The sequence below is a fragment of the Cyclopterus lumpus genome, chromosome 17, assembly GCF_009769545.1.
Source record: "Cyclopterus lumpus isolate fCycLum1 chromosome 17, fCycLum1.pri, whole genome shotgun sequence".
NCBI lineage: Eukaryota > Metazoa > Chordata > Actinopteri > Perciformes > Cyclopteridae > Cyclopterus > Cyclopterus lumpus.
In genome coordinates, this window is record NC_046982.1 from 14,045,677 (window position 1) to 14,061,222 (window position 15,546).

A 15,546-nucleotide genomic window follows, 5' to 3' on the forward strand; every position below is an offset into this window, starting at 1 on the left:
CTCCTTGTATCATGGTTGACCGGCTACTGTAGGAGACCTCGCCTCCGGAAGAGATGGTCAAACACCAGACCAACATCAGCGAACTGAAGCGCTCCTTCCTAGAGACGGGCGAGAGCGCGGCAGGCCTGACGGAATGGGAGAAGAGACTCTCCTCGTCCCCTGCGCGCTCGCCCAGAGCAGAAGAAGCACCAATGATAGAGCCACTGGAGCTGCAGGATGTAAGCTGCAGTCCTCAGCAGACTGAATGACGGCATGTGTGTGTGAAGGATGACATCATCCAGGAGATTTTTGCATAAACAAAGACGTCAATCAGTGTTTGCGTCATAGTGCGGTAAATTAAATAATCATAAAAAGTCTGGTGCAGTGCATTCATATGACAATTAGCTCGAGTGCCTATTCTTTTTATTATATTCTTCGCCACTATCACCTTATATCTCGACAGCAGCTGATAATAAACTTATTAATTTGTCTCTGTAGTGGATGGTGCCGTCATCAATCAGTAATACGACTGTTCATTGACATTAATTGCTGGAGTTAGCAGTTTCATCCTTTTTCTTTTCTTGTGTTACATTATATGAATGGACAAATGAGCGGCTCTAAAGTCTGAGGACTAATCACTGGCATCAATGTGACTGAAATGAAAAGTAGCAGATTCACTGGAACCGCTTTGGGTTCTGGATCGTGTCCGTTTCAACGTGTCCTTGTTTGTCTCGATCTCTGTGACCTTTTCATTCATTTGTTTATTTGTTTGCTTCTTTAGACTAAAGATGAGCAGCCTGCAGGAGAAGAGCCAAAAGAGGAGGAACGTGAAGCCACTGAGGTAAACTGCTTACTCTGTTTTTTTTTGTGGGGGTGTTTTGTGTTTTTCCCTTTGTTTCTATGTCGCTCCAGACACATCTAGACACTGGCACAGTATTTTGCCTTGTACTACTTCACATGTACAATTTCTCCACTTTGTTTTCCTTATCTGCTCTTTTTTCTATTGCTGACATTTTAATTGAAGCTTGAAAAGCCCAAACATAAGAATATCAATATTATCCAAAAGAGGAAATTAATTTTGTCAGAGGGGTGACAACAATAAAAAAAAAGTATCATTACAGAAAACAATAAGACAGAAAACAGAAAACGTCCCTTTCATGGCTCTGTTAGAGCCACATATGTGGAGAGAAACTAGGTTTAAAAACTAGATCCAAACAGTGCATCTCTGTCTTAGTATTTATGGAGCTCAGCCTTTGTATGTGTCATTTCTATGTCAATAGTCTCTTGAGCTTATTGTGGTCGTCTTGGCTTTGTGATGCCCTTTTGTCTATTAACTTGATCGATCCATTTTCAATAAGCCAAGTGTCTCCCCAGGCGGCAGGATATCTGGTGAAATATGTGGTCGATAGTATCGCAACAGATTTGGCCACCTCCTCTGGGCCTCACGGGATTAGCCTGTCAACCACTATGGACGATGATGTCTTCATGGACGGGACCCTCAGGGAGGTGGACGAGGTGTCGGAGAGGGCCGAGATGAAGGTCAGCCCCGGGGCTGTCAGACAGGAAGTGTTCCAGGCTATCAGTGACAAGAAAGGGACGCTCATTATCTTGAAGGAGGCTGATGATAAAGTAGACACAGAGGGCGAAGAGACGAGTGGTGCAGGTGAAGAAGAGGAGCCTGTTATCCCTGAAGAGGCCAAAGCTGAGGAGAACGAAATGCTGTCTACCTCTAAAGAGAAAGAATCTATCAGTGAAGACACTTCTGTTGTTGTCGAAGCCAAAACCACTGCAGTCAAGACGCAGAGTCCGAAGATGGAGATAAAAACTGATGCCATGACTCAGATTAAAGGTACTGACTCGTCTAAAAAGGCCATGGCATCCTGGATATCTGAAGTGGTGAAGTCCGAGGTCATCAGTGAGTCAACAAAGGAAGTGAAACAGACAAAAGCTTCTGACGCCCTGCAGCAGGAAGAAGAAATCTTCACCTTCGAAGAGGTCCAAACAGAGCAGTCAAAGTCCAGCCTGTCTCCAATTACAGTTTCTGAATCCTCAACTACATCCTTAGCAGTGGTACTGTATGAAAACTAAAAGCAACTGCTCTGTTTTGGCTGCTTCCCTCCATATCTCCACCCTCAGCCTACCCCATTGCCTTTTCTTCAGCAGCCAAACCAGTCTAACAGTGTAACCAAGCGCTCTGCATGGCTAACGGCCCCTTAACACCCAGCGTTTACGCTCACATGTCCCAAAGCGTCGGTTTCTGTTGCATTCAAGCCCGCTGCTTCACTTTTGATACAACGGTTTGTTTTTTAGTGGTAGCCTTGCCTTAGCAGCTGGCTCCCACGGCTGATAAGGAAAGAGATGTCTGGCTCCTGTTTGTTTTCTACCGTTTTGCTCTGCTGCGCCATTCCTTTCTTTCAGGTCTGTTATCAGTTCCCTGAAAGCAGTGACTTAATAGCCCTGGCTCAGTGCCACAGCTGCAGCTTTCCCAACTTCATCCTCCAAAATCCCCTTCTGCCTCCAGAACGAGTCAGGAAAAGAAATTGTATGGGTCTACCTGAAAAAAGATTTCACTTTTCTTCAGTAACTGTTTTTCAAAAGCAGATTAGGTGAAATTTGCTGGTGGTGGAGCCAGCGATCTGATTTTAATTTGAGGTTTTAGGATTTGCTCCACCATGGTATTCCATACAATATTTACTTTTCAGTCCTTTCATTTATCCACCCTCCCTCCTTTCACTCTTTGTCTGGTGTTCACTGACTTTTGACTTTCCTCTCTTTTCCTTTCTCTCTGTTCTTGTGTCCGTCCATCCTTCTGTCATATCAGTCTACGCTGGGATGGGTTTCCTCCTCTGAAAAGGTGACCACTCCCCTCTGGTCCTCACAGATTTCAAAATACAACACTGTAACTGTGACTGAAACCTAAAATGTCTTTATATATTAATGCCTATTGAATGTAATTATATTGCGAATGTATAACCATCACAACCATTTTCCTCTATCAGGTGTGATGTGAAACAGCATTGTGCTGAGTGTACTTTATTTGTGTAATGGTGAAGCAGAAACATCCTCTAATGGTACGATTATCATTCACAGGGATCCGCTGAACCAGAGGAGAAGATGGTGGTTGCCACGGAGACGGAAGCGGCACCGGCCGAGTCGACAGGGCCTACGGTGAATATCCCGTCCACAGAGGCTGCAAAGGCTGAGCCAGTGCACACTACAGCGGAGCTCACAGTCCGATTAATGTCAGCAGAGCCTGCAGAGGGGGAGCGAGATAATGTAGATGTGTTACCAGAAGATATTAGTGGCATCAGTTCAGGAGACCCACCAGCTTTATCTGGTGTTCCAGGCACTGCACCGTTTTCAGAGCCACTTCAACATTGTGCATCTGTAGAGCTTAGAGAAGAAATGCAGCCAGTAGCAACACATTCAGAGGTGGAGGAGATTCTGTCTGCATTGCTGACCTCAGCAGCAGAAAAAATACATGAGGAAGTGATGGATGAGGGAGAGGATACAGGTGAGGAGGGGGAGGCTTTTATGTCAAAACAGGAAAATTGTAGTTTCAGATTCACTGTTGCTCCTACATACATCAGATATTCTGAAAAGGAAGAGAAGCTGCCTCTAACAAACAAGGAACACAATGAAGAGGAAGCTGCAGAGAGTTGTTTAGAGGCTTTGGAAGAGGAATTATTACATTTAAAAAACACAGGGGAGAGAGAGCGCACAGACGTTGACGGTAAGAGAGTCCAGTTCTCCAACCACGTGCAGTATTTCGAGAAACAAGTGTTTCCCTCCGAGTTAGAAAATGGTATTGAGGAGGTGGACAAAGAGACAGACAAATGTTCCCCAGCAGGGGTTGAAAGTCAGAAGAGCTTTCCAGACATCTTGAAATCATTGCCCTTTGAAAAAGAGAAATACTACCATGCACAGATAGACAGCTCAGAAGATGAAGTGGAGACAGCAGAGGACGAAGAAGCAGATGGAAAGAAGGAAGAACTGGAGGGGGAGCCTGATGAGGAAGAGCTGAATTTGAAACTGAACGTAAAGGTTTTGGAAGATATGGTATCGGAGGAAGTGAAGGAAGAAGAAAAAGTCCAAGCTGAAGAAAAAAGTGAAAAAGAGGAACAAGAGCAGAAGTCCAGCCCACACAAAGTGACTCTGACTGAACCCTTTCCCTCAGACGGCCGGCTCAGCCAACCGCCTCCAGCCGTGTCTCAGTCGGAGGTAACCCTGCATCAGCTCCGGTGGCCTCAGCCGCCCTGCAACCTCACCTCCACCCTCCCCTCCTGCCAACACAATCTGCCACTAATAATCAAGGGCGAGACTTGACCCAAAGCATGGAAATGCGTCTTAACTTCACAGTTTGCTGCGGAGCAGATCAGGGGACCTTTTTAATAAGACGTGGTGCACACACTTGATTGAAACCTTGTGATTTGCATCCACCGCTTCACTGGATCCGGGACTCTAATGCATGACTGCATGCTCGTTTAGATTTAAGCTCTTCAATGACGGCCTTTGGCTTAGTTATTAGCATGCAACATTTATTTGTGTTAATTTGATTTTGTGTACAACAGGGTGGAGCTTTTCTAAGAACAAAGTTAACAGGGAACACTTACCGAAATTAGTTTTCGACGTGACAGTTAATTGAATTGGAGCACTTTTTATTTAGCTGGTACTTCTGTACTCCTTCTGCATGCATTTATTTGTGCCCTTTTTATCTTTTTGTCCATTAGGGTATTGACGTCGTCGAGGTGGGAACCAAAGAGGTGCCTGTCGTCCACACAGAGACAAAGACTATCACCTATGAGTCTGCAGAGGTACAAAAGATGACATTACCTCCATTTTACATCTTGCACTATTTTGAATAACATGACAGATGGTTAGGCTTAAAGAATGGTGTCTGTAATCTTTTTTTCTTTAAGAAATCTGCCCTTAAAAATAATTTCACACAGCAGATTCTGAGCTTTATTAGTATTTATTTAGAGTTCCTCCTGGAGGAATCCTCTGGCTAAATGCTTCACTGTGTTCAACCGGTTCTTCTGTGGCTGGAAGTGTAATGTGGGATTTTTTTTTTTTCTGAAAATTGCTGCCTCCTGTAGCCGTTAACAACACTGAGAGCAGTGAGAATGAAAGATGGACACTTTAAAGTATTAATTCATATTTCTTATATTACAGCACACGTGAGTGACTTGCTGGTGAACACAGTGCAGCTTTTAACAGCTAAAAAGAAGAATACTCAAAGGAAACAGTGACTATTGGATTCCGCGGGTGGCTAGAAATAAAACACTGTCTATTTTCTCTCTCCACAAGTGGCCAAAAAATCAGTTAATGCAGCTTTACCACAAATTACTGTTGAATAATATTTCATAGGAACCCATTAAGTCTGTTATCGTGGGGTAGTTTCACTTTATCTAGTACTGAGTGGTTAGCTTGTCAACAGGTGGACACTAATGGTGACGTAGACCCTGGGGTGTTGCTGAGTGCTCAGACAATCACCTCGGAAACCACCAGCACCACGACAACCACACACATCACAAAGGTGAGAGTTCACCTATTGTCCCTTTCGTTCTCATAACACTTGAAGCTTCAGGCAGGACTGCAGCCTCTGTGCATGTCTGCTTGAGCCTTTCTTGAGAGTGAGGAGAGGAAGTGTGCGTATCTTTGTAGTTTTGAGACTTGTGGAGTTTTGTTACAAAAATGTCACCCCTTTTTAATATGTATCAATCTATTTGTTTTGTAATTGACTTGTGCACGACCAGAAAGGATGTTATTTGTTTTTACATTCACACAACATTCTGGTCGTCTGGCCCCATTCAAGGATTTAAACATAAGGTTAAAAAAAAAAAGGTTACTTTCAAATAAATAAGTATATAGCAGGATAAAACCTAAACACTGTGTTTGATCACGCTTTAAGATGGTTGTTGCCGTATGTTTTTGTGTGTGCATTGAATTTTAAGTCGTCTTTCTGCTCTCTGTTGGGCAGACGGTTAAAGGAGGAATATCAGAGACAAGAATTGAGAAAAGGATTGTCATCACAGGAGACACAGACATCGACCACGATCAGGTCTCTAAGATTTTCATACTGATTCTCATTTATTATCCTCTATCCTCGTTATTTTTCTTTGCTTGTTAAATCATTACATGGATTTGAGCAAAGAACATGAACAAGTAAAATGCAAGTGACCCCTCAGGACCTTATCTTGTACTTAGCGAGCATAGCCACATGATATAGACGGGCTTAGCATGTGTTATTTTGCACAAAGCATTAACTTGTGATGTGAGTTTAACAAATACTGGAAGTATGACAAATGTGACTAAAAGTGGCTTCCCTGTTGGCTCATATTGACTCACAATGAAACATCCCTGCTCCCTCCCTGCCTTCTCCACTTTCTGTCTCCCCCTGGTGATCTCTTCTGGCACTACACTCCCGTATGTAGGCTCTGGCTCAGGCCATAAAGGAGGCTAAAGAACAGCATCCTGACATGTCAGTGACCAAAGTAGTGGTACATAAAGAGACAGAGATCACACCAGAGGAGGGGGAGGACTGACCCAGGTAAGACAACAAGGTCCCAGTCCTGGTCCCGGCCCTGTCCGTTTTAGTCTGGTCTGGTTTTGATTTGGTCGGACTGTTTTTTTTTTTCCAAGCTGGTCTCCATTCTTGGGCATGCTGCTTTTCCCATCAGCACTTTTTCTCACTGGTACAGACAGCCCGGCTTCTGTAGCACTTACGGCTAATGCATCGTGCGCGCGCACACACCGGATATTATAGTCTCAACTCGTAATGACGAGGCTTAAAACCCCTGTACAGCAATGCTCCTGGCTGTCTCATGTGAGCTCTTGTAATTTGACTGTAACACTCCCCCTGCTGGAAAGAAACACAATTCCATTGTTAGAGCTGATGTGTGTACTGAACATGTAACACAGACCTCTTTCTATCAGTCGCTCATTCTCTTCTCTCCCTCCCTCCCTCATCTTTTAAATATCTATGTGTGTGTGTGTGTGTGTGTGTGTGTGTGTGTGTGTGTGTGTGTGTGTGTGTGTGTGTGTGTGTGTGTGTGTGTGTGTGTGTGTGTGTGTGTGTGTGTGTGTGTGTGTGTGTGTGTGTGTGTGTGTGTGTGTGTGTGTGTGTGTGTGTGTGTGTGTGTGTGTGTGTGTGTGTGTGTGTGTGTGTGTGTGTGTGTGTGTGTGTGTGTGTGTGTGTGTGTGTGTGTGTGTATACACACACACTATATTATATATTTAAAAGATGAGGGAGGGAGAGAAGAGAATGAGCGACTGTATATATATATATATATATATATATATATATATATATATATATATATATATATATATATATGTGTATATATATATATATATGTGTGTGTATGTATATATATATATATATATATATATATATATTGTGCAGCCTCACAAAGGGCCGCGGCAGTGATGAGCGATTTTAAATACCGGCTGAACCGGCTTCTGCTTCTCAGAGCGCTCAGTCTGTGTCTGCAAAGGAACCCATATTGACTGAAATCTGATCTTGAGTGAACACAGATCTGCTATCGGTCTATTTTCAACTCTGTTCTTACAAGACAAATCCTATCCTCTAACTGGGCAGCTTTGTAAATGAGCACTTGGTATTGACCAATGTCAATTCATGCTACTTTTATTAAAGTTATTTAAACTTTATTTAGCCAGGCGAAACAGATTAAGAACAAATAATAAGAATATTTGTGCACCATACAGCAGCCGAGCTGGACAGTCTTGATAGGGAGGCATGTTTATGCATCAGGTGAATCCCTGACATTTTCCAAACTTGTTTTTTCAGTTTACATTCTTCCTTTCTGTGGGGGGGATAGACCAGCAGTCCTTTTTGCAACCTTCACAAATGCAGCCATTTGTGTTTCAACTTGTCCGCTGGCAGCACTGTGAGGATCATCTCAGGCGTGGAGCCGTGTGAGGGAACCTCTCATCCCATCGGATCCAGAGCAGAATGTCATCGTTAAAACCTCGACCCCTTTTTTCTCCAAAGCATTTTCAATCTGGATACTGGAATTGTCCAGTTTTATTCTAATTCACCTTTTCGGCTCGAACGCTTGTTATTTCACGAGCTTTTAACTGAAACGATCCCAAGGCGTTCGGGATGACGAGCGTGCATGTGTGCCCTTGCGTGACTCACCAGATGGGAATGCTTGGCTTTGTTTCTGCAGCCTTGCCCTCAGTCCTTTTGAGTGTGCGTGTGTGCGTATTGTTTAATATCTGTGTGTCAGAACTGCTGTGTGTGTGTGTGTGTGTCTGTTTGTGTGTGAGTAGCACTATTAACATGATACTAAATGCTTCTTCTCTGGTTTTTTGGACGCTTGCCTCTTTTGAAATAGATACACACAGAGTGTTTGGGGCTAGATAGTGTCAGGAAAATGTGGAGTAGCAATGTCAAAAATTAAAATGGAATAAACCCGGTTTTGTTTAATTAAACACACACACGCAGTGAGGTGCAGACCAATGTCCCCTCCAGTTAAAGTCCAAATTTAAAGGATTTATTCACCAAAGGTCTTCAAACATCTTTCCGGCATCAGGCTCATGGTTTCCTTCAACTGTACACAATGAATTTAGGCCATTAATGAGTCAAACATGTTAAATCAGTTTTTTTATATTCGGCAACAAATGAATTTCAGCCTCATTTATTAGATTCTAATCCCTTTCAATCACTGATAGTGTATGAATAACCCTAACTAATCTCAAAGTCGGTCTGCTTTTGAATTTAACACATTAACTGAATTTCTAATTGTTTGTTTAAAGTGCTGATTGTGAAATCCAGAATGCCGCTGTTAAAAAGCAATTCCTTCAAATATCCCCCTCTGTGATGAGGGCCAGATAGCAGATTTGTCTTGTGACGCATGGCACGCTGTCGGAGAGTTGTGTGACGTGTTTTATTTTAATGCACTAACATTTTAATTGAAATCAAATTGGTACAAGTTTTCTGTTTGTCCCTCAGTGGGGACTCCAGCCTTTGTGACTCATTGCCCGTAGTCACAATTAAAAATAGTTGAACATTGTTAGTAAGTGAGTTATAGCCTGAATGTACCCAAGAAGCCTGTGTGTATCTATGTTGTGTGTGTGTGTGTGTGCTTTATTTGTAACTCTGTAGTCCCTCAGTGCATCTATTTATGGTGTTAAAACTAGTGTAATCTTTTAATCAGGCCCATTTTCAGTGTTTTGCAGGGTGCACTGTGGCGCTGAAGGTTCATACGTGATGGAATGAGCAGGATGTACTAACTGCTGTTTCCTCTGTTCTTCCAGGAGTAACACTGTGGGCTGCTTTCCTTTCAACTCCCCACATTACAACATCCACAACTCCACATATTACTCCGGGACTCTCAGAAGACTAGAACGGCTCCTACTCTCCTAATGCTGCAGCCCGCCGCTAGTCGCAGCCATCACCTGCAAATTAAATAAATGCATCTTGCATGAGAAGGACGCAATGTTGCATTATCATACTAAATGGCCAGATTATACAGAAAAACATACGTTTTTAAACGTGGTTCTCGATCCACCTGCACGCCGAATCTCCGTGTGTGCAGCAAGCAAACTGTTTGCTTACACTGCCTTATGACTTTGATGCATTTTTATGATTATTGAGAATAATTATTGTAGCAACGTTTTATTTATGAAATAAAGCCATCACTCCAGAAACTTTAAATCGCTGTATATTTTAGGCAGCAGACGCTATTTAACTTAGCTGTAAAAGTGCCAACCTCATTTGCCAGCAAGCATTGCCTCACTTCCTCCAACAAGCCGATGATTTTCCGTCTGGGATGCCACTACTACAGAAATCACTACAGCCCAGTTCTGTACATATCAACGCTTTCCTAGGAGAATAGCAAATTATCTTTCACCCTTGATTTTATTCACGTCTACTTGAATTGCATTTTTCTTTTTATGATCATTTCAGTATTTTGTCGTTTTCCTCGTCGATTTGATTCCACCACGGTCCGTTTTGGCAGATGCCAAGGAATCAAGTTTTCTGTGCAAGAAATATATTGTAATGTGCCTGTGCAGGCTTTGAATGTTCTCCAGGGTGGACGATCGGCTGCAGCGCCACAAGGCCCAGGTTTGTGTGACTGTGAGGCGAAGGGCTCAGACTGCCGAGCTCAGCTCAAATTAGATGCAAAGCCAAGAGAGATCTGTCCATCTCCTCCTCCTCTCCCCCCCCCCCCCCCCCCCCCCTTCCAGAACATGTCATCTATATGCCTCCCTCATCTGTTCAACTCTATCTGAATAACTGCGTATTGTTTGTGTACAGCCATGTTTTCCTCAAAATGGTGAAATAAAAGTGGCAAATGCATTTGTTTTAATCTAGTGGGTTTTTTTCTCTTAACACGTTGACCATAGTACTGAAACGTGCCACCATTGGGCCCATTGATTTGAGTATTGATGTCTTTTAACACTGAGATATTGAGTCAGTGTTCTGAGTGATGATTCAAATAAGGGATTTAGTTACTGGTTGTGACCATTATATAAGGCACTAGTTATTTGATGGCTTCATATCGTAATAGCCTACACATTATTTATTAAACTGTAGCTTGTGACACTGAACCCATTTTTATTTAAATATGGATATGTTTTTATAATCATTGGTCCAATCTTTACTTTTAAAAAACCATAAAAGATACGCTAGAATATATTATCTCGGGATCAACCTGAGCTAAAGGAGCTAACCCGGATTTCATATCCTCAGGCACTGAAATATCCTGATGGACAACACGTGATCATTTAAATCTTCAAGCTTAAACGGGAATTTAAAAAATATATAAATATAGATGGGAGGTGGTTACATTTGTAAATTGTAGTCGATCTATTATTCATTAAACCACTTAAAGAAGCGCCCTCTGGGTAATTAAGACAGGATTTTTTTACAGCCAAAGGTAATTATGTTGAACGCACGCAGGCTTTTAAAGCTCCGCCCGCTGTGAACGTGCGTGTGTGCCAAAGAGAAACTAAAGAGGTGATGTCGCACTCTGTTTCTGTTGCTGGGTGCGACGGGGTCAACGCAAGGAGGGAGGACACGGATCTTTCTAATCAAATCCCTTTCCCACAAACCATCTCTGTTTTGTGTCTAACTAATGGGATTAAATGAAGACCTACTGTACACGTGCTGACAAATGAGAGGAGATGGCATGTCTGCCTCAGTGGCCTGCAGTGCAATACAAATAATAACTAGGATATTTCTCAGTCATTGCATGAGCTGTCTTAACAATGGCAACACACATGAGTATGTGTAATATCTGTAGGTATTCGGTAACCAACATGTCTCTAAACTGTAAATACAAATGTTGATCAAATGTTAGAGCTTAAATCAAAAAAATACAATTTTACAGTTGTGTGTGATCTCGCCGTTTGGCAAAAATTGTCTCGTTTTATTTTGGAAATGGACCTCTAGTCTAGACCTTAGTTATACAGATGAACAACCTTCAGGATATTCATTTTCAAGTGACTGCAGTCACTTGTTTCTGCCAAAGATTGTAGAGTTTGGAGTTATTTCCATAGAGATTAATGTATGTGCTGCTTTTGTCCATGTTTTTCTTACCGGTGTGCAACCAGTGATGAAAATATCAGGATTAGGATTTAGTAATAACTTTGTTTGTGTTGCTAGACCACTGTCTATCAAAGTATACCCCCATGATCCTGATGAAACAGTTTAGCTGAGTTTTTGAGTGTTAAACCTGTAATGCATAGTTCCATGTTTCTTTAACAAACTTTGTATCGTCATGCTCAAGAATGATTTATACTAATGAATACTCAAGACTTTAAACTATAGGTTATTTGGCGCTTTACGAATGGCATTAGTTGCTTCTTCAGTTATTAAATAAAGGGAAGACATGATGAGGTTATCATTTTAAATCAGAATCTAGATCAGCTTTATTGGCCAAGTATGTGCACACATAAGAGGACTTTGACTGTATACACACAAGTGATAAAAATAGACAAACAGATAAACACTGTAAATAGTGCAAGACTGCAGAGTGCAATGGAAATTAGTATTGAATGTTTAATATAATATAATATGTACTTTATATGCCCAAGTGATCCTTGTAGATGAGACAGAAAAGTATTTATCCAAAAGGAAATTTGTGTAGTGGCAGTTTCAGTACAAAGTATAAGAATGCAAGCATGCATTACAATATAAAAAGTAATGCCTCCATTGAGTCCGAAAAACAATATTTCTGTTTTAAGAATGGACCGCCGTTTTGTGTAGGATTTAGACGCACGGAATCAATCAGAATGGATTTCAATTTCCCCGCTTTAAAACATGTTTATTTTATAGTGCCACTGACAAAACGCTCCGTCAAAAGTTTGTCAAAAAAAAAAAATCGAGGGACATATTTAAATGTGTCGGTCGAATCAAGAAAACGAAAATCGTATCATCTTCCCCGACATAGACGATCTTCGCGGAGTACCCGCTCCGGTGCTGTAGGTGGCAGCAAAACGACGCGCCGTTTCCTGTGAAGCCCAATAGTCACAACAAGAGGAGGAAGAGGAAAAACGACAGCTCTGGATCGTCGTCGACTGCCTTGCGTGACAACACAAGGATCGCGTTCAGGGCTTCGGGTATTAACATTTCTTACTTTGTCTTCGGTCGCTTGGGACGAAGCAGGAAACCACGCGGCGGTTTAATTTCCGCCGTTCGTCCTCCCGTCCGCCGACCCGCGCTCCGCTTGTTTGTGAACTGCTTTAAAGACACCAGAAACATGCCAATGGAGGCTTGCTGACCAAAATGGCTGGGCGCAGTGAAATGTGAAATATTCCTGCTACGGTTATCCTTTCTGCACGCGACGCGATTGTCACGCGACCTCAGCGGCTAAAACGCATGGCTTAAGTTAAGAAAAGTCCCATCTGTTTGTTTCTGTTTGATTTTATATAATTTTACAAGCGTTACTGCGGCTTTTACTGCTGTCGGGCCTTTCGCGTGTGTGTGTTTTTTTTTTTTTTCCCCCTTCTTTTCATAAGAATTTCTGCATGATTGATTTAGCTACTTTTGTTTACTCTGCATTTCTAACGGTCGTCTTTCAGCAAAAGCGACACCGCGTTAGTTTGCAAGTTACTGCTGTAATTGTGTGTGTGAATGTTTGCAACCTGTAAGCAACCTATATGTATTATAAGAAGCATGCAAGTGGAGCTCAGCTGTGCTGGTTATGTTCATGCTCGACTAATTGTGCAAAGTATTTGACTGTTCACTGTTTTTCCTCTGCAGGTTGCTCCAATTTGACCTGCAACATGTCTGATTTACTGAGATATATCGATTATGACCACAAAGCCACCTTTCTGAAGATGCTCAACCAGCAGAGGATGGAAGGTGAGCACTGTGATGTGGTGGTGGTGGTGGAAAACATAGAGTTCAGGGCTCACCGCTGTGTCTTGGCAGCCTGCAGCAACTACTTCAAAAAGCTCTTCAAGAAGCAGAGCGACGAGGACAACTCCATCGTGGAGTTGGACTTCATCCGCTCCGATATCTTTGAGGAGGTGCTCAATTACATGTACACAGCCAGGCTCGCTGTGAGGAAGAAGGACATCAATATGATGATGTCATCTGGCCAGATCCTGGGGATCAACTTCCTGGATAACCTGTGCACCCAGAAACGTGAGCTGACCAACATGAAGACCCGGGAGAACCAGGCTCCCGGGGACCACGGGATGCGAGCTCAGGACGCCATCCTGAAGGAGCTGGCCATGGAGGAAGTGAGGAAGAACAGCTTCTACGATCAGGGGATGGAGAGTATGGGGCCCGGGGGCTCTCACGTGTCTCAACCGCACAACTACAACACCAACATGAGCAAAGATCCTCACAGCCACGGCTGGGGCTCCTCTTCCTCCAGCGACATGAAGCTGGAGTACCTGCTGTACGGCCACCGCGACCACGGCTCCTGCCAGAGCACGGGGGCGAAGCCCATGGATCACAACGCCAAAAAGGAACGGCTGCTCACCGCCAACCGCCCCTACGCCTGTGAGCACTGTCCCAAAGCCTTCACCACCGCCGCCCACCTCAAGGAGCACCTAAAGATCCACTCCGGTTTCAAGCCCCACCGCTGCGTGGTGTGCGGCAAGGCCTTCATCAGGGGCCCCGACCTGAAGAGGCACGAGAGGGTCCACAGCAACGAGAGGCCCTTCGCATGCCAATTGTGCGAAAAAGCCTTCAAGCACAAGTCTCACTTGAAGGACCACGAACGGCAGCACCGGGGCGAGCGGCCGTTCAACTGCGGCTCCTGCGAAAAGGCCTTCATCAAAGCGTCGGATCTGAAGCGCCACTGGAACACCATGCACAGCGGCAACCCCCGCAGACAGATGTCCTTGTCTCCCGCTGCCTCCCAGCACGGCCAGGCAGAGGCCACCGACCAGAGAGACTGGAAAATGGAGACCGGGCCACATTCGCATAACTCAGGGGACTGTTGAGCCTGCAGACGCACCAAAACACACTCATACTGACACATAGACGTGCGTACATCCACAGCGGTCACTTAAAAACATGTGTACACACTGACAACCACAACCCTGTGACAGGCTGACGGCCTGGCATCACATGGACTATGATCGGAGTGAGTAACGAGAGACCATAGCATGTTCATAAGACTGTGGGGCTGTATTATTATTATTATTATTATTATTCAAAAGAGTTATGTCAAAACGATGTTTTCTTTCCACCTGTAAAATCATGTAAATGTTTAGTTCACTCTACTATACGTATATTTTTCACAAAGCATTGTCGCTATGTAGATTGGGGGTTCTCATAACATTAATTCTCTTTTATGTTTTATGGGATATGTAACATTTAAATGTTTGTTTAACCTTTACTGGATTTTAGGGAGATAAAAGAGAGAAACCGAGTGATGGGAGGGGGCGGGGGGAGAAAAGAGATTTTTCTGCATAACATTTGTTGCATTGAGTATATTCATGTGGATGTTTTTAATGGATGTGTTTAGTTGTATTGATTGATATTACACTGTAAGAGTAAGAGTCACCATTTTGCATTTGATGCAGATGATACCAAAGTCTTGGGCATTTGACGGATTGTCTTTGAAGGCTGTCCTGCTCAAGCAACCGGCCAACTAGATTTACTGTTATACAGTATAACTGTCATCCAGCTATCAACGGTTAATGATGTCTGTATATACTGTAGCTTAGTTTGTTGCACAATTAGAGTACACAATAACAAAATATGCACATATAACATTGTCCTACTCCTACACTTTGACAATAAACACCATTTGCTGTGTTTTATTGTCTTTGCCAAGTTTGGTTATTGTTGATGAGAGCTCAGTGAGCATTATTTCTACCATCCAGAGTCTCTCTTTCTATCAGTGGCGGTTTCTGCGCTGCACCCAAAGGAACCCGAAAACTCGGTATCAGATTTGAAAGATTACTCTGTTCTGTATATCACAGGTGTTCAGAGACATCCGTCTTCTGCAGTTGCCACATTGATTAAGTTCGTCAAATGTTGAGGTCTTGGGTTTGTTGTGGTGAAAAGGTTTGTGGACTTTAATTATTTTCTTTTTTTAAAGCATGAACGGATCTGGCGGTGGCAAGTGTTCA

General features: G+C 43.1%; 2 protein-coding genes across 3 annotated transcripts in view; both read left to right on the plus strand.

Annotated features, from left to right (window-relative positions):
• LOC117746189 (band 4.1-like protein 3) overlaps positions 1-10,306 on the plus strand; it is a 36,948-nt gene extending 26,642 nt beyond the window's left edge. Inside the window, exons 16-25 of the mRNA XM_034555146.1 lie at positions 33-218; positions 761-820; positions 1,354-2,049; positions 2,801-2,833; positions 3,070-3,147; positions 4,710-4,793; positions 5,417-5,515; positions 5,960-6,040; positions 6,414-6,529; positions 9,262-10,306. Coding sequence (XP_034411037.1) covers positions 33-218; positions 761-820; positions 1,354-2,049; positions 2,801-2,833; positions 3,070-3,147; positions 4,710-4,793; positions 5,417-5,515; positions 5,960-6,040; positions 6,414-6,524 — 1,428 coding nt within the window. The 3' untranslated portion in view covers positions 6,525-6,529; positions 9,262-10,306. The remainder of the gene's footprint in view (positions 1-32; positions 219-760; positions 821-1,353; positions 2,050-2,800; positions 2,834-3,069; positions 3,148-4,709; positions 4,794-5,416; positions 5,516-5,959; positions 6,041-6,413; positions 6,530-9,261) is intronic.
• A 2,159-nt stretch (positions 10,307-12,465) lies between these two features.
• On the plus strand, positions 12,466-15,234 carry LOC117746963 (zinc finger and BTB domain-containing protein 14-like). 2 transcript variants are annotated; one of them, XM_034556327.1, is made up of 2 exons: positions 12,466-12,570; positions 13,214-15,234. In XM_034556327.1, exon 2 carries the CDS (start codon positions 13,237-13,239, stop codon positions 14,407-14,409), a length of 1,173 nt encoding a protein of 390 aa, XP_034412218.1. In that variant the 5' UTR covers positions 12,466-12,570; positions 13,214-13,236; the 3' UTR covers positions 14,410-15,234. The 2 variants fall into 2 exon arrangements, with proteins under 2 accessions (XP_034412218.1, XP_034412219.1); XM_034556328.1 differs by lacking the exon at positions 12,466-12,570 and adding an exon at positions 12,577-12,839.
• The last annotated feature ends 312 nt before the right edge of the window (positions 15,235-15,546 follow it).